The 25,247-nt window shown below is 35.0% G+C and overlaps 1 protein-coding gene across 2 annotated transcripts in view; it reads left to right on the forward strand.

Annotated features, from left to right (window-relative positions):
• Positions 1-25,247, forward strand: part of Pik3cb (phosphatidylinositol-4,5-bisphosphate 3-kinase catalytic subunit beta) — a 134,231-nt gene that overhangs the window by 60,823 nt on the left and 48,161 nt on the right. For both annotated transcript variants that reach the window (XM_077110355.1, XM_076867579.2), the window contains 3 exons: positions 4,721-4,900; positions 7,511-7,681; positions 8,508-8,585. In XM_077110355.1, coding sequence (XP_076966470.1) covers positions 4,721-4,900; positions 7,511-7,681; positions 8,508-8,585 — 429 coding nt within the window. The remainder of the gene's footprint in view (positions 1-4,720; positions 4,901-7,510; positions 7,682-8,507; positions 8,586-25,247) is intronic.

Below are 25,247 nucleotides of genomic sequence, written 5' to 3' on the forward strand. Positions count from 1 at the left end.
TGTGGTGCTGGGGATCAAACCTATTGCTTCACACATGCTAGGCAAGTGCTCTACCATTGAGCCACAACCCCAGCCCCATAATTTTATTCTTTAAGGCTGAGCAATTTCCATTGTGTATATATGTACTGTATTTTCTTTACTTATTCATCTGTTGAAGAGTATCTAGGTTGGTTCCATAGTTTCACTATTGTGAATTGAGCTGCTATAAACATTGATGTGGCTGCATCTCTGTAGTATGCTGTTTTTAAGTCCTTTGGTTATAAACTGAGGAGTGGGATAACTGGGTCAGATGGTGGATCCATTCTAAGTTTTCTGAGGTTATCTCCATACTACTTTCCGTAGTGGTAGCACCAATTTCCAGTCCCACCAGCAATGTATGAGTGTACCTTTCCCCCCATATACTCACCAACACTTATTATTGCTTGTGTTCTTGATAATTGCCATTCTGACTGGTGTGAGATGAAGTCTTAGAGTAGTTTTGATTTTATGCCTCTTTTTAGACAACATGTTAGTATTTTTAAGGGCAGATGTGAAAAAAGGATCTTGCCTTTAGGCATTTTCCCTAGCCAAGAAAGTTTGTCAAGGAAAAAATTCCATATATTATCCTATCCTGAGATATAATTAAATTAAATTTTATTTTGAGTAAAGATTTTATCATAAAGTATCAGCCTCAAATTTAAAATACTATTTAGGGACTTCTGCAAGAAGTGGAATAAGGAAGTTTATTGTTGAGGTGACTAAAATTTAACTTTGAGACACTGACTCAGGGTAATGCATGTGTAGGTCAGACTGAATTTCATTTTATGGGTCAAATGTCTACTGGGATACACAAATTTTAATGTAATCATTCTGGTTGCAAAGTATATATTAAAGTGTTTTAAGCTTAGGAGAGAAATGAAGATATTGTAAAATGTTACTGGATTTTAAGCTGTAGTAGAATTTAAAAGTTCAAAGGAGTTAGAGATTGTCTAATCAGACTCTATACAATTTTTCTTCTTCTTTTTTTTAAGTTTCTGATATCATGTATTTCTTCCTGAATATATCCAGTGCTAGGGATATATTCAGGAAGAAATACTACTGCCTCCTGAAGTAGTGAGTTTACATTGTGGGCAAATGTGTTTAAATTTTGGATTAAAAAAGCTCAGGGGTAAAGTGCTTACCTTGCATGTGTGAAGCACTGGGTTTGATCCTCAGGACCACATAAAAATAAATACAGACATTGTGTGTTCATCTACAACTAAAAAAAAATATTGAAAAAAAATGTTCAGTCTTGCCTTCCGTGATTTCTGCCTTTCTCATATGGTCTCTTTTTTTCCCTGTATACGCCAGATATTCAGGTAGTTAAAAATATAGCAACAGGCCTTCCTGATGCCAGATATTCAGGTAGTTAAAAATATAGCAACAGGCCTTCCTGTGTTTCCCTTTTCTTTAGGCTAAACAGTTCCCCCAAGGGGTTAAAACAAGTTTCTTGAGTTTTGGATCCTATAGACCACTAAAATTATTGTTATTAAAGCATTTTGAGAAGTCACATAGAATTTATAGACTTTATAAAAAAAATTTATCCAAGTAAGGATATTTTAAAAACCCTAAACCATTATTTAATATCTGTTGTATTTCACAAATGAATTAACACTTTATCATAAAAAATATACATGACACAATCTCAAAGACACGGCAACCTACTCCATTATATATGCATTCTCAATTCCTCCCACTGATGTAAAATTCCCATTTTACCATCAACCACTAACAACCAACGCTAGTTCATAAGGAGCAACAAATGGGGAAGGTTAAACTAAAAGTGAGATGAAATGTAACAAGGTATTCATTTAGTTAAGATATTTTGGGAACTGGTAGGGGGAAAACTAGCCATCAATTTCTGTGGGAAATACCAGATGTTTTAAATGGGTTCATAGTTAATATCAGCCAACCCTAAAACATGGCACTTAGGAAGCAGGATATATAGAACCATGGACCTGTCATGTCTGAGTTTTACTGAGAGTCCCAGGAGTTGAATCACGGATTCATTGTTTTTATTTCATTAATTTTTTTTTTTTTTTTTGTAATACTGGGGATCAAACTAGGCAAGTGCTCTTCCTTGATTATTTTTTATTTATTTACTCCTGCCTGCCCCCCAGTATGGGGTATTGAACCCATTTGCCCTCTACTGCTGAACTATATCCATAACCTTTTTTCCCCCTTGAGACATGGTCTCACTAAGTTGCCACAGGCTGATCTGGAATTTTCAATCCTCCTACTTCAGTATCTAGATTGCGGGGTTGCAGGAGTGTACCTAGATCTCGTTATTTTTAATTCCAGTAATCACAGTTTGTAAATGATACTGATAAACCTGAGCTGTACTGTCAACCTCATTTTCTACTTCTTAAAGATATGAAATAATGTATCACTAGAGAGAGTGACACCTGCAATTTGAAATAGTCCTCTGTGTGGGGAAGGCTGGAGTGTGTTAAAGAGGTAGAGATTATGGTATTTGGGAGCATTCCAGATAATGTGTCAGGAGAATAAGGAGAAATGTGAGGAACAACGAAGCATGAAAAATGAAACTGTTTTCTCACCTGTGTTGTCAATTGAATTACCAAAGTTGTCATAATGTCAAAGTATGAAATGCACCCCCTCCCTGCTAAACAGAGGTATCTGTCCCCACCCATATATTTATTGTCTCTGATGTTTAGCTATTTGTAAACATTGAATAATAAAATGCAAATTAATTGTTCTCTACAATTAGTTTTATTAAAGAGGAAGTATTTCATGAAAAGTTATTGAAAGTGATGTTGACAACTGCTTGAATGAAATACAGGAAAAACCAATCATTTGAATTCTGACTGAGTTACTCTAGTTCATAGATCTTTTCTTTTATTATTTTTTGGGGGTGCCAAGGATTGAACCCAGGGTCATTTTACCATTCAGCCATACCCCCAGCCCATTCATTCATTCATTCATTCATTCACCTACCTACCTACCTACCTACCTACATTTATCTATCTTTCTATTTATTTATTTATTTATTTATTTTTTAAGGCAGGGTCTTGCTAAGTTGCTGAGAGCCTCACTAAGTTGCTGAGACTGACTTTGAACTTGAAATCCTCCTATCTCAACTTCCTGAGCTGCTGGGATTACAGGCATTTTCCAGTGTGCTTGGCTAATTAATATGTTTTTAGAATACATGAATTTAACTTCAAAGGCCTTTGGGGAAAATTTTGAAGCCCTCTGTATGTGTTTATGTGTTTTCATTATATGCATGTATTATAATACATCCATTGTCTTCTTGATTGTGTCTCCCACTTAACTAATGAGGATGAATCTCTTTCACATACTCATGAATCATTTTTAAATTTCTATTATGTTTCCCCTTTTTTATTTAAAAAATTGGATTGTGTTTTTTATATTGATGGAAGTTCTTTTTTGAAGGTATGTATTTTTTTTTTCTACTTATGTATGCTCCAAAAGCTGGGTGTGGTTACAGGAACCTTTAGCCCCTGGCCAGCACAGGCTTCATAAATGAAGGTTCAATATGTAAGAAATCCTCAGGGAGTTTGAATTAAAGAGACAGGCTCTAATTATCTTTAAACCAGCTCCAGGACAGCTTCTCCTAGCTCCAGCCTCCAGCCACCTATTATGGTAGCGAGATTTACTGAAGAGGCTAGCAAGAGAGAAAGAACATGCCAGGGAGTGGACTTATATTGGGGAACAAAAAATTCTGGGGAAAATGCCATCCAATGAAGATTAAGGGAGGCAGTGTTCCAAGGTCAGGTGCAACGATTGGGTCTTCAGGGTAGTGGCAGATATGCCTCCACACGGACAAGCCCTCGGACCTGAGAAGGGTGGGGAAAGCTCTGGACACAAGGATGTGTGTCTAAGCGCCTCTTGCCCAGCTAGGGAGGATGTTCGAGGATGGCCTCCCACAGGCACCTATAGTATCAGCATCTTAGGAGTCTGAGGCTCAAGAATCAAGTGAGGCTAGGAGTTGAAGCATAGCCTAGCAGCATACTGAGAGACCCTGTTTCAAAAGAATGAACAGGCAGGAAGACAAGAACTGAGCAGAATAGAGCTGTAAATGTATTCTTCCAATATGTGCTTTTTTTCCCATTTTTGTTTTGTTCTGTTTTGCTTCTATCTATCCTTAAGTTCTAGTCACTGTTCAGATTTCCTCAATTTTTATACATGCATATACATGTAAAAATAGACACACACGACATATTAAGTTAAACACTGCTGTTGCATGGAGTAATGCTGTTCTGTGTATTTCTGATGGGATATACCTCATCAATAGGGAGTTGTAGGTATATGTGTATAATGTGGTCTTGTGTTATGCAAATACTGGTGATTGAACTCAGGCTGCTCTAATACAGAGTTACATTGCCAGCATAGGTTTTTTAATTTTTAAAAGAATGATGTTTACTGGAAAATCCATGTTTTCTATTACAATGGATGGTAAAATTTAGTTAAATATTTATCTTATCTGTGTGATCTGTGGCACTAAGTATGTAGGAAGACAACTTGCAAATTATTCAGAAATCTTAGCAAGTTTTACATGGGTACATAATTAGAATACAACAAAATTTACTGGAACAGTATACTATAAAGGATACACATGTAAATGTGCGCACTTGTGCATAGTATTACATAATGATTATCAATTGTGGTTTTTCAACACAAATGTTAAATTTCCTGCTTTTGTGTTCTACCTTCCCTTTTTTAGGATGTGTTTAGCTTTCAAGTATCTCCTGAAATGAATCCCATCAAAATAAATGAATTGGCAATCCAAAAACGTTTGACTATTCATGGGAAGGAAGATGAAGCTAGCCCCTATGACTATGTGTTGCAAGTCAGTGGGAGAGTAGAATATGTATTTGGTGATCACCCACTAATTCAGTTCCAGGTACGTGTGTTAACTGTCAGTTTACCAAAAAAAATTGTATGTGTAAGTATTTAACTTTTATTTCTGATTGTAAAAAGGTGTGCCTATCTTGGAACCTTTGGGACCTACAGAAAATTATGCTGAGATTAACAGTGTTAATATAGTCACATTCTTTGTAGTAATGTATGTTTTTCTTTTTCTTTTTTCTTCTTCTTCTTTTTTTTTTTTTTTTGGTTGGCTGGGGATTGAACCCAGGACCTTGTGCATGTGAGGCAAGCACTCTACCAATTGGCTACATCTCCAGCCCATGATATATGTTTTTAATCTAATAATTATATACACATTAATATGTATCTAAATGTGTTTGCATTTTACTTTTTTCGGTTGTGTCAGTTGGTGTTCTGTCATAATTGTTTTCCTGCAGCATTCTGAAATCTTAACACAAATTATTGTAGCTATTTACTGTTTCCTCATATAAACAAACATATGGTTTAAGTGTGAAGTATTTTAGGGGAGCTGGAATATTTTTAAAGTTGATTAAATGGTCACTTGTTGAATCATATAAAAACTTACTTATATGAAAATGCTAAAAACTTGTTATTTCTTTTTTAAATAGAGTATTTTGGGGTACTGGGAATTGAACCCAGGGCCTTATGCATGCTAAACATGCACTGAGTTATATTCCCACTGCAGTGAAGTAACATTTCAACTTTTCATTGTGAGTTGGCAAACTTCTAAATTTCAGTGTGTAATATTTGTGTCTATAATCTCCTTTGCTCCTTTTTTGTTGCTTCCATTTGTGGTAGGAATTTTGCACGCATTAGGTCCTAAAAAGCCTTCCTTGAGGTTGGGGTTGTGGCTCAGTAGTAGAGCACTTGCCTAGCATGTGTGAGGCAATGTGTTTGATCCTCAGCACCACATAAAAATAAATAAATAAAATAAGTTTTAAAAAATACTTTAAAAAAAGCCTTCCTTAATTTTTGAGGTATTTATTTTCATTTAGTCATGAGTTATTTGAGCATATACTTTATGCAAGGTACTACACTGCCTCTGATAATTTTTGGAGTAAAGTGGAATTTAAATAGAAGGTGTTCAATACAATGTCCCTTTTCCCACAAGGTTTGTTTCCTGGCTTTGTCTTCAAGGAACTTAAAGATATTTTCATTGAAATTATATTTGGAGACTAAAAAATGGTTATTATGTAAGGAATAATAGAATAAGTTTCAAATTAGATTTCAATAGTAACAGGATCTAAATTGTGTTCTTTTGTTATATCGTTGTTTTGTTTTATACAAGGGGATGTAAACATGCCTAATATAAAATGACGTCTGAGACTACTGAGATTTATTAGCAGGCAACTGAATTTTATACTTTGTTGGGTTTCTGGAATGACCTTAATTTTTGCAGTTTAGCAGATAGAAGGTCTAGGAGCAGTTTTAACTTGTGTGAACAGCTTTGGGAGCTGAGACATTCTGATAGTAAGTGATTCAACCTGTGAGAAGGAGGAAGAAGACAAGTGCTTGGTGGGCAGCACAGAAGTACTAACTTCTCTTTGTGTTCTGCTGTCATTCAAGTAGCATCCATTAAAGTTATTTTAAAAATAACTTTCTGGGGCTGGATTTGTGGCTCAACAGTAGAGCTCTCACCTCGCACGTGAGGCCCTGGGTTCGATCCTAAGACCATATAAAAATAAACAAATAAATAAATAAAATAAAGGTATTGGTGTCCAACTACAACTAAAAATAAATTTAAAAAATAACTTTCTAAATAGAATACAATACATTGAATCACACTTTGAAACTATATAGGAAATTTATTCTGTTGAGGAATACATTGGATTTCTATTTGTTAGGAATCTTTATTAATATGAATAATCACCTCCTTTTTATATGCCTCTGAAGAATCCACTGTTTTCATGGAAATTAGACAGATTTTGGGGGCTGGAGTGACCAATAGATTTTTTTTTTTTTTTTTTTAAAGCTGGGGAGACAGCAAAAAATGCTTACCTAGAACCTTGTTCTGAAAAAGGGCCACTTTCAGGGATGCACAGGAAAATGTGAATCTGCCAAATGTGAACTACATTTTCACCTTTCCTAGCTGATTGGCTTAAGTATCACATTGACATTAGATAAGTGGATTTAAATCCAGGTCTTATAGATACTAGGTCTGTAACTTAACCCTTCTGAGTTTCATTTCTTTAAGCTATTAAATGAGGGATATAATCTCTCTTGTTGAATGTTGTGAAGATCATAAGGCTAACTGTTTTATGGGGTTGTGATGTTAAATTATCATGTTCTTAATATCAAGTTGTTTAGTTAAAATGTGCTTTTACAGTGCTTGTTGTATGACAATGCTCAAATTAATATTACTTTTCTTTTTTTTTTTTTGGATACTAGACATTGAACCCAGTGGTACTTAGCACTGAGCTTCATCCCCAGACCTTTTAATTTTTTATTTTGAGGCAGGATCTCACTAAGTTGGTGAGGCTGACTCCAAACTTGGATCCTCCTGCCCCGGCCTCCTGAATTGCTAGGATTATAGGCATGCATCACCATGCTCAGCTCAAATTAATTTAGTCTGTTTTAAGTATTTGTCTGAAAATCCACACTTTCCTCTTTCTTGCTGTTGTAGTATATCCGGAACTGTGTAATGAACAGGACTCTACCCCATTTTATACTCGTGGAATGCAGTAAGATAAAGAAAATGTATGAACAGGAAATGATTGCCATAGAGGCTGCCATAAATCGGAATTCATCTAACCTTCCTCTTCCCTTACCACCAAAGAAAACACGAGTTATTTCTGTAAGTTTCATGTGTGAACCTTTGGTAACCCCAAAGGCATGTGATTTTTGTTAAGTTATATGCCAAGTCTCACACATTTCCTTTGCTCAGTTCTCCTTCTGTGAAAACTAATGCACGTTTGTGAAAAACTTATTACCAGATACTTAAAACTAGCTTTCTAGCTATTGATTTTCTTAGCTCAAGCTACAGATAAATGTAAATATACCATTTATTTTTTGTGCCCCCTCAAAAAAAAGTGCCGTCAATTAGAGATTGGATGTTAAACCTAGAACTTATATGACTATTCTAGTAGAAAAGATAGATGCACAGAAATAGAAGTATTACCAGTTTCTATCAATTTAACCAAAGTAGTATTTTTGATGAGATTTTTCTGTGTTTTTAATATTAAAAACTTTCAATATTAAATATGCATCAAAGGCACTTTTTTTCCAGAACGTATTTGTATAAATATTAAGTTTGGGTTCATTTGAATCATTAACATTTTTATAAGTTACTCGGTCTTTAATTAATTGCTCCTTGATGATATATTTCTATATTAAAGTAAATGGTCAATTTATCCAAAGTTTTTCATACTGTTTGTTGATGCTTTTTATTTTAGTGATATCTCTTAGTGGAATGTGTTCCATGGTAAAACATTTGCCCACAAAACCAAGTGCTAGTGATTATAATGCTTTATTTAATGCATGTAATTTTCAGTTGTAAGTTCAGAGCCCTGTTTTCATAATTTTGGCAGTAGATATGAGAACTTATAGATGACTTGATTGTTATCATAGAATCTAAATTTCTTTCTTTAAAATAGCTCTGTATTTATTTCCTTCTTTCACAGCATGTGTGGGACAATAACAACCCTTTTCAAATTGTCTTGGTTAAGGGAAATAAACTTAACACAGAAGAAACTGTAAAAGTGAGTACTTCTTAAGATTTGAATTTGCCATGTGCTCTGTTATTTGAATAACTCACTCATATGCTCCATAACGTCACATTGCAGATTTTTAAACTTTACCCAATTACATGAGATAGAATATGGCAATGTTTGTAAGACTGTTGAGTATTTTTGTTTGTTTGTTTGTTTGTTTTAAAACATTCTTGGAATAGTTGAAGATCTCCTAGAAAGGCTGACATTATTTTTCCATTATGTAGAATAAATTATTTTTATAGCAGGAATTCAGCAAGTGAAATTTAAACTGAAACTATGGATCACACACAAACTTACTGTCCTGTCATCTTTGCCTAGAGCTGCATTCAGCCTCTTCTCTCAGTTTTATTTATTTCTTTCTTTAAACTTGCTGAGCACAGAGAAAATGATACCATTTCTGGAGGGTGGGGTGATGGTGGAGAATGGATGATTACATTAAAGACTACAAGTTGTTAACGCATGGGGATTTATTGCACAACCCCATACAATTTTAAGTAAAGACCTTGTAAGGCATTTAGCCTCAAAAGATAAAGTGTTTTCTTTATTTTGTTAGGCAAGATATTTGAGAGAACAGTTTTGTGATCCAAGGAAGAGAGATTCAGTTAATTTGAAATTTTTGGTGGTATTCGGGTGCACCTTGCCAAATATTACCAGTCACTTGCTTTTTGTACATGAATATTAAAGATTTCTGAAGGAGGATGATTGGGATAATGGAGAGAGATAGGTTAAAGGCTACAACAAGATGCAGTTATTTTGAATGAATAATTCTAGACATCTAATGTACAAAATGAGGACTACAGTTAATAATATTGTATGTGGAAATTTGCTAAAAAGTAGATTTCTTTTTAAAAATTTTTTTTATTGTTTTAGTTATATGACAGGAAGAATGCATTTATGCACTTTGATATAATATACATAGATGGGATATAATTTCTCATTTTTCTGAGTGTATATGTTACACAATCACATTGATCATGTAGATATATATATATATATATATATATATATATACATACATACATACATACACACACACAGTAATAATGTTTGTTTCATTCTACTCTTTCCTATCCTCACATTCCCTCCTTTCCTATCTTCACATTCCCTCCTCTCCCCTCCCATCACTTCCCTCTACCTAATCTAAGGTAATGCTATTCTTCCCTAGTGCCACCCCCCTCACCTTATTGTGAATTAACATCTGCATATTAGAGAAAACATTCAGCCTTTGGTTTTATGGGATTGGCTTATTTTGCTTAGCATTATATTCTCCAACTCCATCCATTTACTGGCAAATGCCATAATTTCACTCTTTTTTAAAGCTGAGAACTCTGCATCCCTGGGATGAATCACATTTGATCGTGGAGCACTATCTTTTTAATATATGCAATTTATGTATGCAGTTTACCAGAATTTCAGCATCTACGTTCATCAGAGATATTGGCCTGAAGTTTTCTTTCCTTGATGTGCCTTTGTCTGGTTTGGGTATCAGGGTGATATTAGGCTAGTAGAAAGAATTTGGAAAGGTTCAATTGAGTATATATGCCACATTTTCTTTATCCATTCATTTATTGAGGGACACCTAGGTTGGTTCCATAGTCTAGCTATTGTGAATTGAGCTCCTATAAACATTGATGTGGCTGTGTCACTATAGTATGCTGATTTTAAGTCCTTTGGGATTAAAACAAAGAGTGGGATAGCTAGGTCAAATGGTGGTTCCTTCCCAATTTTCTGAAGAATCTCCATACTGCTTTCCATAGTGGTTGTACCAATTTGCAGTCCCACTAGTAATGTATGACTGTACCTTTTCCCCCATATCCTCACCAACATTTATTGTTGCCTGTGTTCTTGATGATTGCCATTCTGACTGGCGTGAGATGATATATAAAGAACTCAAAAACCTTAACACCAAAAAAAAAAAAAAAAAACCCCAAATAACCCAATCAATAAATGGGCTAAGGAACTGAACAGACACTTCACAAAAGAAGAAATACAATTGACCAACAAATATATAAAAAAGTGTTCAATATCTCTAGAATTAGAGAAATGCAAATCAAAACTACTCTAAGATTTATATATCCTAGAGAATAATGCTTTATCGGAGGTGCATATGGTAAAGATTTTCTCCCAAACTCTCGTCTCTTTCCTCACGTTATTAATTATTTCCTTTGCTGAGAAGAAGCTTTTTAATTGGAATTTATTCCATGTATTGATTCTTGATTTTACTTCTTGCACTGTAGGAGTTAAGGAAGTCAGATCCTAGGCTGATGTGGTGAAGATTTGGACCCATTTTTTCTTCTATTAGGTGCAGGATCTCTGTTCTATTGCCTAAGTTTTTGATCCACTTTGAGTTGATTTTTGTGCAGGGTGAAAGATAGAAGATTAATTTCATTTTGCTATATATGGACTTCCAGTTTTGCTAACACCCTTTGTTGAATAGGCAATCTTTTCTCCAGTGAATGTTTTTTGATACCCTTGTCTAGTATAACATAACTGTATTTATGTGGGTTTATCTCTGTGTCCTCTATTCTGTATCATTGGTCTGCAAGTCTGTTTTGGTGCCTACGATGCCATTTTTGTTACTGTTGCTCTGTAGTATAGTTTAAGGTCTGGTATTGTGATGCTTCCTGCTTCACTTTTCTTGCTAAGGATTGTTTTAGCTATTCCCGGTCTTTTATTTTTCCAAATAAATTTTATTATTGCTTTTTCTATTTCTTTGAAGAATATCATTGGGATTTTAATAGGAATTGCATTAAATCTGTATAACTCTTTTGGTAGTATGGCCAGTTTGACAATATTAATCCTGCCTATCTAAGAGCATGGGAGATCTTTCCATCTTCTGAGGTTTTCTTCAATTTCTTTCTTTTTAAATTTTTTTAAAATTTTTTTAGTTATAGCTGTCAATACCTTTAATTAATTAATTATTTTTTATGTGGTGCTGAGGATCGAATCCAAGGTCTCCAAGCGCCAGGTAAGCGCTCTTCCGCTCAGCCACAACCCCAGCCCCAATTTCTTTCTTTAGTGTTCTGTAGTTTCCATTGTAGAGGTCTTTAAGCTCTTTTGTTAGATTGATTCCCAGGTTTTTTATTCCCAGGTTGTTTTTTTTTTTTTTTTTTTTTTTTTTTTTTTTTTTTGAGGCTATTGTGAATGGAGTAGTTTTGTATAGGAATGCGTTTGATTTATGAGTGTTGATTTTATATCCTTCTTCTTTGCTGAATTCATTTATTATTTCTAGAAGTTTTCTGGTAGAATTTTTTGGATCTTCTAGATATAGAATCATGTCATCAGCAAGTAGTGACAGTTCGAGTTCTTCTTTACATATTTGTATCACTTTAATTTCTTTCTTTTGTTGAATTGCTCTGGCTAGAGTTTCAAGGATGATGTTGAATAGAAGTGGTGAAAGAGGACATCCTTGTCTTGTTCCAGTTTGTAGTGGGAATTCTTTCAATTTTTCTCCATTTAGAATGATGCTGGCCTTAGGTTTAGCATATACATGTTTTATAATGTTGAGGTATGTTCCTGCTATTCTTAGTTTCTCTAGTGTTTTGAATATGGAGATGTGCTGTATTTTGTCAAATGTTTTCTCTGTCATCTATTGAGAGGATCATATGATTCTTTTTTTAAGTCTATTAATATGATGTATTACGTTTATTGATTTCTATATGTTGAACCAACTCTGCATCCCTGGGACGAATTCCACTTGATCGTGGTGCATATATTTTTAGTATATTTTTGTATGAAATTTGTATACAAAATTTTATTGAGAATTTTTGCATCTATGTTCATCAGGAATATTGGTGTGAAGTATTCTTTCCTTGATGCGTCTTTGTCTGGTTTTGGTATCAGGGTGATATTATTCTCGTAGAATGAATTTGGAAAGCTTCCCTCCTTTTCTATTTCATGGAATATTTTGAGGAGTATTGATGTTAATTCTTCTTTGAAAGTCTTGATAATATTAATTCTGACTATCCAAGAGCAAGGTAGATCTTTCCATCTTCTAAGGTCTTCTTTGACTTTTTTTCTTTAGGGTTCTGTAATTTTCATTATGTAGATCTTTCACTTCTTTCGTTAAGTTGATTCCCAATTATCTTATTTTTTTTTTTTTTGAAGTTATTGTGAATGGGGTAGTTTTCCTCATTTTCTTCTCAGAGGCTTTGTCACTGATATACAGAAATGCCTTTGATTTATGGGTGTTGATCTTATATCCTGCTACTTTGCTGAATTCATTTACTAGTTCTAGAAGTTTTCTGATATAACTTTAAGGGTCTTCCAGGTAAAGAATCATATCATCAGCAAATAGTGCCAATTTGAGTTCTTCTTTAATTTCTTTTATCCTTTAAATTTATCCCTTTAATTTCTTTCATCTAATTGCTCTGGCCAATGTTTCAAGAACTATGTTAAATAGAAGTGTCTTGTTCCAGTTTTTAGAAGGAATGACTTCAATTTTTCTCCATTTAGAATGATGTTGGCCTGGGGCTTAGCATGTCTTTATGATGTTGAAATATGTTTCTGTTATCCTGAGTTTTTCTAGTGTTTTGAACATAACGGGGTTCTGTATTTTCTTAAATGCTTTTTTTTGCGTCTATTGAGTTGATACTTATCTTTAAGTCTATTGATGTGATGAATTACATTTATTGATTTCCGTATGCTGAACCAACCGTGCATCCCTGGGATGAATCCTACTTGATCGTGGTGCACGATCTTTTTGATATGTTTTTGTATTCGATTTGCCAGAATTTTATTGAGAATTTTTGCATCTATGTTCATTAGACATATTATTGGTCTGAAGTTTTCTTTCTTTGATGTGGTTTTTTCTTTCTTTGCCTGGTTTTGGTATCAGGGTGATATTGGCCTCATAGAGTGAGTTTGGAAGTGCACCCTCTTATTTCCTGAAAATAAGTTGAAGATTATTGGTATTAGTTCTTCTTTAAAGTTCTTCTAGAACTTGGCTGTTTATCCATCCGATCCTGAGCTTTCCTTGGTTGGTAGACTTTTGACGGTGTCTTCTATTTCATCACTTGAAATTGATCTGTTTAAATTGTGTATATCATCCTGATTCATTTTGGGCAAATTATATGACTATATAAATTTGTTGATGCCTTCAATATTTTCTATTTTATTGGTGTACAAGTTTTCAAAATAATTTCTAATTATCTTCTGTATTTCTGTTGTGTCTGTGATATTTCCTTTTTCATCACGTATGTTAGTGATTTGAGTTTTCTTTTTCCTTTGTTAGCATGGCTAAGGGTCTCAATTTTATTTATTTTTTTCAAAGAACCAATTTTTTGTTCTGTCAATTTTTTTCAACTGTTTCTTTTGTCTCAATTTTTTTGATTTCAGTTCTGATTTTAATTATTTCCTATCTTATACTGGTTTTGGTATTGATTTGTTCTTTTTTTTTTTCTAGGTCTTTGAGATGTAATGTTAAGTCATTTATTTGTTGACTTTTTCTTCTTTTAAGGAATGAACTCCATGCAGTGAACTTTCCTGTTAGAACTGCTTTCATTGTGTTCCAGAGATTTTGATATGTTGTATTTATGTTCTCATTTACCTCTAAGAATTTTTTAATCTCTTCCTTGATGTGTTCTCCTACCCATTGTTCATTCAGTGGAATATTATTTAGTCTCCAGGTGTTGGAGTGGATTTTATTTCTTATTTTATCATTGATTTATAATTTCATTCCATTATGATCTGATAGAATGCAGTGTAGTATCTCTACTTTTTTATATTTGCTAAGAGTTGCTTTGTTGCATAGCATATGGTCTGTTTTAGAGATGGATCCATGTGCTGCTGAAAAGAAAGTGTATTCTCTTGTTGAAGGATGAAATGTTCTATATATGTCAGTGCCTGCTGGTAGAGGGGTGGACCCAGGCCCTCTGTGAGCCTGGACCCCGTGCAGGCCGATATGGGTGGATCTAAGCCACCAGGCTTGACCTCCCATGGTAGTCTGCTGTTTGGAAGGGTCCTACGCCAGAGGCTAGGTTCTGGCAGGTATCTGTCCCACTTGTGGAGAGGTGGACCTGGGCCTACTAGAAGCCTGGGTCCCACACGGGCTGCTGTGGGCGATCTGGGCTGGGTCTCAGCTTTGATTTTAATTATTTCCTGTCTTCTACTGCTTTTGGTGTTGATTTGTTCTTCTTTTTCTAGGGCTTTGAGATGTAGTGTTAGGTCATTTATTTGTTGACTTTTTATTCTTCTAATGAATTTTAGGTACTCTTAATATTGAGTACAGTAGTCACTTGTATATGTACATTAAAATATTATGTTGTATACCTTAAATATATATAACTAAAAAGATTCTTGCCAGGCATGGTGGCACATGCATGTAATTCCAGTGACTTGAGAGGCTAAGGAACATCATAAGTTCAAGAGCAACCTTAGCAACTTAGGCCATAAGCAGCTTAATGACACTGTCTCAAAGTAAACATATAAAAATTTAAAAAAATTAAAAATGGGGGGCTGAGAATGTGGCTCAGTGGTTAAGCATCCCTGAGATAAAATCCTCAGTGCCAAATATGAAAATAAAAAAATAATGAGATACATTCTTTCAATAGCTGTCATTAAAATAAGGACTTTGTTCTTAAGATGTCAGCAAAATTTTTCTTTTTAATGAGTGTACTTATGGCCAATTTGTCTGTTTTCTATGTTTGCAGTAAATTTATTTTTCTTTTTTTTCTCTCTCTCTTCTTTTTTTGGTACCAGAGATGGAATCCAGGAGGACTTAACCACTGAGCCACATCCCCAAACCGCCCCCCCCCCCCCCGCCCTTTTTGAGACAGCATATTGCTGAGTTGCTGAGGATAGCTTTGAACTTGTGATCCTCTTGCCTCAGCCTCCCAGATCATTGGTATTATAGGCATGAGCCACTGCATCTGGTTTATTTTTCTTTTTTCTTTTTTAGAGAGAGAGAGAGAGAATTTTTTAATATTTATTATTTTAGTTTTCGGCGGACACAACATCTTTGTTAGTATGTGGTGCTGAGGATCGAACTCGGGCCGCACGCATGCCAGGCGAGCGCGCTTCTGCTTGAGCCACATCCCCAGCCCTATTTTTCTCTTTTAATTAAAAATTTCTTCATTATTTTTTTTCAACTTCAAAAGTATACTATTTCAAAAGTTTGTTACAAGTAAACAAACGTACAAACATGATTAAGAAAAAGGTACTAACCTATTTTCAAATCACAAACATACAACAAGCCTTGTGAGTATCCCCCATGTTTATACAAATATCTGTAAACACATGGTATGGGAATTGCATAAGATTTTGTTGTATTTATTTTGATACTATGTACATTTTTCTATAATCTGATATAGTTGCTGTTTAATACACCTTGGGCATTTCTATGTATTATTAGTAAATATTCCATAGAGATTTCTTTCTGTTTTGGGAATTTCATTCTTTGTTTGTTTGTTTGTTTTTACTACCAGGATTGAACCTAGGGGTGCTTAACCACTGAGTCACATCCCTAGCCCTTTTATTTTTTTGTTTTGTCACAGTGTCTCACTAAGTTGCTTGGGTTCTTGCAAAGTTGCTAAGGCTAGCCTTGAACTTATGATCCTCCTACCTCAGTCTTCTGAGTTGCTGAAATTATAGGCATGCAGCACCACACCCAGCTGGGGATTTCATTCTTGTAGGCAGAAATCACATAGTCAAATCTATTTTTAAGTCATATGGAGTATAATACACACATATACACATACACATATACACACTTTAATGCAGTGATTTCTATCTACAGATGTATTTCTATCTATACATGGTAACAAATAGTCATTCCTATTTATTCTTTTAAATTGTAGGTTATCATGTCTGTCTTCTAAAGAAAATTTGCCAGTTCTCTTTTATTTTCAATGGTGCAGGAGATTGAATCCAGGGCCTTGCACATGGTAGGCAAGCACTCTATCAATCTCTCAACTATATCTCCAGGCTTGAAGATAATTTATCAGTTTTTTTAATTCATTTGTAGTTGGTATTTCCTATAGTTTTTTTTTATTATTCATTTTCTTCCTCAAGTAAACTTCATTACATTCTTTATTTTCTCAAGCATTATGCTTTTTTTCTTTGTCATTGGCAAAATACCTAAAATCATTGTGCATACATTTTACCAGATTTTCTCACTTATCAAGCTGCATTATGTTGTTTGTGAGTTTCCATTTGTAGAGAGGAGTAATGAGCTTAATGACATGTACTATTGATTGTATTTCTACCCTTCCCTATCTAGCTCTCTAGATCTCCCCCCATGATATTATATAGCCAAATTTAAGTAAGTGCAATGCATTCATGACATGACTTCCTGTATACACACCTTGCTGTATGCATAACATGTTCTGGAATAATGTTAAACAGAGTCTGAAAAGAAAAATGGCAGTTTCATATCTTTCTTTCCGAACTGTTTTCTTTCCTTAATGCCCTGGCTAGGATTTCAAGTATAATGTTAGATTAAGTGGTGAGGGTAGTTGGATTACTCGGCGTTCTCCAGAGAAACAGAGCCAATAGGAGATAGATATATAGGATGGACATATATAATATGTTTATGACATGGATATACACAATATATGTACATATTGATATATATCACATGAAAATGAAAATACATAAATATTCATTGTAAGGAATTGGCTTATATGATTATGGAAATGAGCAACACCATCCCAAACTCTTCAGAGTAAGTCAGCAAGCTGAAGACCCAGGAGAGCTAATGATTTAGTTCTAGTGTCAGTCTAAAAGCCCCAGAACCAGGAAAAAGCCAATGTTCCAGTTATAAGACAATCAGATAGGAAAAATTCTCATTTACTCAGGGGAGGGACAGCCATTTTGTTGTAGTCAGGTGTTCAACCAGTTGAATGAGGCCAGTTCACGCTAGGGAGGGCTTTATTTTGAGACAGTATCTCACTAAGTTGCCCAGGCTGGTCCTCCTACCTCAGCCTCCCTAGTTGCTAAGAGTATAGGTATATACCACCATGCCCTGCCAATAGTAGTGTGTGTGTGTGTGTGTGTGTGTGTGTGTGTGTGTGTTAGATTATAGTGGTAGGGGGAATAAAAAAGAAAAACATAGCCTTTGAGATAGGCGATGGTTACCAAAGATGAGTATCTTGTGGATAGAGGACTAGAGGACTAGAACTTTCATCCCCACTTCCTGACTTCCAGGTCAAGGGAGAGAAAAACTAGAGATTAACTTAATCACCAGTGACCACAATTAAAATGGAACTTATAATCAGTGGGGTTTGAAGGGTTTCTGGGTTGATACATGCATCCATATGCTGAGAGAAGAGAACACCCCAAATCCATGGAAACAAAAGCTTCTGTGCTTGGTATCCTCTGGTCCTTGCCCTATGTACTTATCATCTGGCTGTTCATTTCTATGCTTTGAAATGTACTTCATTATAAACTGGCAATTGTGTTTACCCTGGGTTTTGTGACTCATTAGACTACGTTATTGAATGTGAGGGGGTTGTGGAATCTCTCAATTGATAACCAGTTGAACAGAAGTAGTGATGATGATCTGGAACTTGCATATGGTCTCTCTCTCTCTCTCTCTCTCTCTCTCTCTTTTTTTTTTTTTTTTTGGTACTGGGGAATTGAACCCAGGGATGCTTAACCACTGAGCCACATCCCTAGTCCTTTTTATTTTTTATTTTGAGACAGAGTCTTACTAAGTTGCTGAGGCTGGTTTTGAACTTCCAATCCTCCTGACTCAGCCTCCCAAACCACTGGAATTACAGGCGTGTGTTATGCACCCAGATGGGACTTGCTTTTGGTATGTGAAGTGGGGGGAAGTCCTGTGGAACATGTGGGGCTGCACTAATCCTAAGTAATTAGTGTCAGAATTGAATTGTAGGGCAGACCCCAGTTGGTGTCCAAAGAATTAGTTGGTGTGGGAAAAAACACACTTTTGGTTTCAGAAGTATCAGTATAGAAGAAATGGTTTTCCCTCTTTACAAGTGATTAAGGATGCAAAGTTATACTTTATGAAGTATACTTAACGAAAACTTGGGAATTCAGCTTATTCATGCTGCTGATGTTTTTTTGTGTCTAATATCTAAAGGCAAAAATGTAGTGGATTTTGGCCATATTGTGGAACAAGAGGAAATTAAGGTGTTGATGTTGTGAAAAAAATTCGTATGTTGCCCAACACAGAACATTTTTAATTGGTGAGTATAGGAACTCAGCTTGTGTGTTGGCTGGCACCTCTCTGTTGTAGCACAGTGGCAAGTCCTTTGCATGACAAAACCTACTTCTCTTGCTCTCCTAAGGTTCTAGGGCTTGTGAAAAACTGTCTCATTGGTAGTTTACTGAAGTTGGATAATAAAACACATGACTGTATGAAGCATGATGGCACTTTAAAATTCTTAACTTTTCAGAAGACCGAAAGTGAACCAGACATCAGGAGCTAGGATAGTTTTACAAAATTTCACGTGATACGAGTTTGGAGAATAGATTTTCCTGTTATTTTTTCCAAAAGTAAAAACTTTTTTTTTTTCTTTCCAATACGGGCATAGAGCCTTGCACATGCTAGGCAAGTCCTTTACCACTGGGCTACAGCCCAGCCCCCAAACAAAAACTTTTTAATGCTTATTATCATGGAAGATTCTAAATTCAGAAAACAAAATTTTCATTATTTCATTGTAAATGTAGAGCATTTTTTCTACTCTTGTTTAATTTAAAGCATTTGTCAAGTCTTTTTAGTGAATTACTAGATTTCCAAAGCAAAAATAATCTTAATTCCTTGATGTCAGTAAATCACAATTTGACTCTTAAATAGTGATTTCATTTTTCCAGTAAAATTTTCAGAATATTCAAGTTTTTTTTTTAATAAACTTATTGTTACTAAACCCAAGTTTTGCTGGTTCTTCATTGTTATTTTTTACCAGGTTATATTCTTTGCTGTGGCTTTTCACAGACAGTATAGGACTTTTCTGGCCCTTTGTACTTGAGGGTCACCCCCGCCCCAGCTTAACCATAATACTACCTTATTTTCCTATCTCTGAATTTTGCCAGAAGTTTGTTGATCTACTTATATCAACTATTTTTTCCCAAATATTATTAGCTAATATTTATTTAGAACTTATATGGTGGATACTTGTTATTTCTCAAAGTTTGTCAAACAACAAATCATGCTAAGGAATTTATTTGAAATAGCTTGTCTTTATCAACACACTTTGAAAAATATTTATTATTTTAACTTGTAATTTTCTGAATCTACTATATTTTTTTTAAGAGAGAGAGAGAGAGAGAAATTTTTAATATTTATTTTTTAGTTTTCGGCGGACACAACAACTTTGTATGTGGTGCTGAGGATTGAACCCGGGCCACATGCATGCCAGGCGAGCGTGCTATCGCTTGAGCCACATCCCCAGCCCAAATTTACTATATTTAAGTTCCATATATACAAGGTAACAAATTCATACATCTGTAAGATCTCTAGGAATAAGAAATACCATTTTTATCCTGAAATTCCTATTTTTCAACCCTCATACAACAAATGCAAAATATATTTTATGTGTTTTATTTATTTATGATTTACTTAATAATATTTTACAGGTGATTGGAGGTGATGTCTCTCTCTCTCTCCCTATCCCACTCTTCATCTTTCTCTTTTTTAACATACAATATACAGTTTTGAATTTTTAAAAAATAGTGAGGATATTTAACTGGCAACAAATAAAAAAATGTTATTAGCAATTTTCCCAGTAGGTATGTATGTAATAAGATCCTTCTTGATCTTATTAATTACTTGATGTGGGCTCCATATTTGGCCCTCTGCTTGGTATTCTAGTAGTGGACAAAGCAAAGGGAAAACTTGATCAGTTATAATATTTAGATTGCAATAAGATTTAAAAAACCTAGTTCTTCAAGAGTTTGTAGCTCATGATTCCATAAATTGAGAGTTTAGTGAATCCTTTTTTGTTGTTGTTGGACACCAAGGATTGAATTCAGAGGCACTCAACCAGTCTGCCACATCCCCATCCCGATTTTGTATTTTATTTAGAGACAAGGTCTCACTGAGTTGCTTAGCGCCTCACTTTTGCTGAGGCTGGCTTTGAACTCGGTAATTCTCCTGTCTCTGCCTCCTGAGCTACTGGGATTACAGGCAGGCACCACTGCATGCAGCCAGATTCTTTTGAGGAAGACGGTGGGTGATGTGTTGAGCACAGCACTGCTGCCAGCATCATTGTAGTAGGTAAAACAATGCTTTACATATCTGTTTCTTACAATATCTTTCATTAGGTAAATATCATAATCACTATGCATTTACAAAAAAAGTCATTCTATGAGACAAGAAACTAATTTGGTCCAACTTCCATACTCAGCCTTGTGATGTTTATCTTTAGCTGAATATTAATATTTGAACTTGCCAAAGAAATATATCATATATCCTTCAGGAAATTCTGTAATTTTACTCAAAACTGGGCTTGGGGTAGGATTGTGCAGCAGACACTTTGTTGTGTCTATTTAGATCAAATATGTACTGAGCCTAGTGTAGAGTTAGTTATCTTAGAGATTCATAATGTGAGTAGATGATGCTCCTACCCATCTCTTTTTGCCTTTCATGGAGATGTATGGAGTATCAGGTGCCTATGAAATAACCTGCATTTTCCAGGGAAAAAAATTTTTTCTTCAAGCTTTTCTATACCATCCCAACACATACCCTGTGCTCACTATTTAGTAACAACAGTGTATCTCTCTTTAGTAAGTATTGGATTTTTATTTTAGATATATAGTTTGATCTTCCGAATGACATGTTTTCCTCATGAGTAACAGTGGGATAGTATTTCATTGTTCTAATGTTCTGTACCTTACAAATAGAATAAATTGATAGGAAGAATCTTGTCACATCAGCATGTCATCTTGAAGTAACAGGAAACCTGACAAAAAAGCTTAAACAGGGCATCAAAAGAAATTGTGTAGTGTTATTCAATGTTACAGGCTTATTACCTTACAGAGTAAATGTCGTTAGAAGTTCTGATCAGTGAAGGAAAGAAGAGTAAGAAATGATTTTTCTAGTGATGAATAATAATTTTACATTTAAAATTGGTCGGTCTTGGTGCTTCTGCCCAGAATCATGTGGCATGGAAAAGAAGCAGGTAATTGCGCTCATCCAGGGTGTGGACTTCTTGATGAGTGTGAAAAGGAGAGACAGGTGCTTGCAGAGAGACAAAAGCTGATGGAGAACTGGGGAAGTGGATTGTTGGTTGTTGAAATCAGTGTTAAAAGAGGCCTCGATGGGGGCAAGTCTATTTTCCTGTGGAAATGTTGGGGTGAGTTAGAAGAGAAAGTTTGTTGGAACGTGAGATGTGAGAACTAGTGATCTGGAGGTGCTAAGACATGGGGAAGTCAAATGCAAGGTGTGATTGGGAAAGGCTGAGGGAAAGGAGTAAAGATTTTGAGTTAAAGGAATTTAGAAGTCAGATGAGCTGTTTGCTTCATGTACGTAGCCTTACTTCAGCACCTCTCAGAGATTTTCCTCTCACTTAGTGTTCTTCAGACCTTGGAAAGCAATTACCCAGTATTCTCCTTATAAGGAACTTGAAAAGCTATACCACCTCAGCTTATGATTCCCAGGCCTTTTTCTCTAGACATCAGATATTTATTCAGCTCCAGACAGCTATTTTCGCTCACTATATACACATAGTGATTATGATATTTTGTATTTACCTAATGAAAGATATTGCATGAAACAGATATGTAAAGCATTGTTTTACCTACTACAGTGATGCTGGCAGTAGTGCTGTGCTCAACACATCACCACTGTCTTCCTCAGAAGAATCTGGCTGCATGCAGTGGTGCCCCTTTGACTGACTTTCCTCTTATATTTTGTAAAGAGCTAGAGTTGCCTCTGTGCCATCACATCTCATTGAGACATCTCATTAATATCCTGCCCTATGCATTCATTTGTCTGGCCTTTAGTCCCTAATCTTTTCCCCCAAGTTACAGCAGCAGCCTCCCTACCACCCTCCTTGTGTCTAGTTTTAGATCCTCCCTTACATTTCTGTAGCCTGGCCTAAAGTGGAGCTTTTAATAGTTTAGTTATATTCCTACTTAGTATTATTAAGTGACACAGTTGGTTTCCACTGTTCTCATTTGACTCAAGCTATACCAAACTGTTTTCCATTCTTTATTTTTGTTAGTGCTGGGAATCAAACCCAGGACCTTGTGCATACAAGGCAAGCACTCTACCAACTGAGCTATATCCCAGCCCTATTTTCCATTCTTAAGGAATGCCAAAGAACTTGTCTTTTCTCCTTTTTCCTTTTCTGCCTTTTGACTTCCTTTTAAGAAAATGTTTGGTATAACAATGATGGAGCCTTTCTAACCCTCTGATAAATTTAAATCCCTATCCATTATGTTTTCATTAACTGATACTTAATCTCCCTGAGATAAACTAGGAAGGAAAAGAAAACCTGTGAATCCAGGGTGGAAACCAGAGCAGTTTTATGCTCTTTCTTCCTACCTTATAATTTTACTAACACTAAATACAGTTTGTTACATAGTCAACCAGCCACTGTGCTCCAAGTTTTATGTGTTTTATTTTGTTTAAGCTTTGCATCAATTCTTTGAGGTGGGTTCAGTTATTATCCTCATTTGAAAAAAATAGTCCTAGGGCTTGGGCTATAGCAGTGGCAGAGCATTGCCTAGCATGTGTGAGGCACTGGGTTCAATCCTCAGCATCACATAAAAATAAACAAATAAAATAAAGACAAGCTGTCCATCTACAACTACAAAATAAAAAATAATTTTAAAAAATCCCAATGAAATGACATTGCTTAAGGTCCTAACACTTGAAACTGAAGAAGGCAGACAGAGTCCAGTAAAATACAGATCTTACTTGAGAAAGCCATGTTCTTAATGTCTATTCAGAACTGCCTCTATCATTTAATCTCAGTGATTTGGGAGTTGATGTGAATTTCATTTAAATAAAGAAACAGAATGTTGAGTACATAATGGCATACAAATTTTTGGTCATGTGTTGTGAAATTGATCATTTCTTCAGTCTTAAAAAGTTCATTAGAAATGATACAGACTGATGATGGCTATTTCTTAATTGCTTTGGAGAGAATACTTGTTCTATGATTCACATAAGCAGCTGAATTTTATTTACAGAATAAAGTATTTCTAAGGAGCAATGAAGCGCATGTTAAAATGCTTTCTCTGAGCCAGGTGTGATAGTGTACGCATGTGTAAACCCAGATACATAGGAGGCTGAAGCAGAAGGAGGAGCTCTTGAATCTGGATTTTCAAGACTAGCCTGAGCAACATAGCAAGACCCTTTTGGGGTGCGGGGGGAGTTCATTCCTGTTCTGTCTAGTGGTCTATGTTGGCTATTAAAAATACTAGTGTTGTTAGTGTTCTCATAGATACTCATAGCATATGAGGTGGATGTAAAGATTTCCTAAAAGTGTTGTTGGGTAAATCCTTCTTTATAATGTTCCTTACCATCTTTATAAACTAAAACCAAAAGTCTTTTAGATTTTTAAACTCATTTTTGAGTACATGGGAAAGTACCATAACACCAAAAAATAATTTCTGTTTTTATTCATGCTTTCATTAAATTGGATGGGTTTGGGCATTTTGTCTATATAGAGGATTTTAAACTTGGAGCATATTTTATGATACTTTCTAGAATATTAATTTTAAAATATTTTAAAGATAACGTAAAATCAAAGGTTATTTAAGAGATGACAAGTCATTCTAGTATAAATGATTATTCATATTCTTTTCCATCACATCATCACAGTGTGAACATGCTTTTAATAGTATTTTGATTTATCTCATTCTTCATTTAAAATTATATCATAAATCTGTATTCCCTTTATATATATATTTCATGGACTGAAAGAGAGTGTTTAAATAGATAACAGGTGCCATTCTCTTCATAGTACAAAGCAGGTGATGATGTTAGCTTCTTGGGATGATTTTTGATTGAGTTTAATATCAACTCACATAGTTAATAGCCTGCAGGGGAGGGAACTTTTCCCAATGTTGAGGACAAAGGAGCACAGTTAGAGTACTTGGGAAGTTGGAGCACAATGGGGTCCAGAGACTTGAATAGAAGGAACACCCCTTTTTCTGAAGCTGAAGAGAATTCACTAATATGTTCAGATATAAATTCCTAGGGATATGTTTACAAGTGTTTTAGTAATCCTTTGTAATCCCTGTTACTATAATATTTACTGTTTAATAATCCATCCATGTTTGGAGTAATCGATTTTCTTCTTTTACTGTAAGCAAATCTTTTTTTTCCCCCTAATGTCAAATACAGAGAAGTTCATAAAATAGTTCATAGACCTCCCTGAACCTGTAACACAGCTTCAGCAGTTATTCTGATAGCTTTTAAAAATTTTTCAAGCTTTTTTAAAAAAATATTTATTTTTTAGGTGTAGATAGACACAACACAATGCCTTTATTTTTATGTGGTGCTAAGGATCAAACCCGGGTCCCCCCCCACCCCCCCAACCCCCTGTGCTAGGCGAGCTCTCTATCGCTGAGCCACAATCCCAGCCCAATTTTCAAATTTTTAATGATTTTAAAATATTCAATCCTTTGTGATGATTTTTGATGAAATTAAATAAAATTAATACTATTTATTAAGCAAGCTATCCTTTTCCTGTTAAGATGTGTTTGGCATACTGGTAGCTTTATATGCCACCATAA

The sequence above is a fragment of the Callospermophilus lateralis genome, chromosome 10 (assembly GCF_048772815.1).
Source record: "Callospermophilus lateralis isolate mCalLat2 chromosome 10, mCalLat2.hap1, whole genome shotgun sequence".
In the NCBI taxonomy this organism is placed as follows: Eukaryota; Metazoa; Chordata; class Mammalia; order Rodentia; family Sciuridae; genus Callospermophilus; species Callospermophilus lateralis.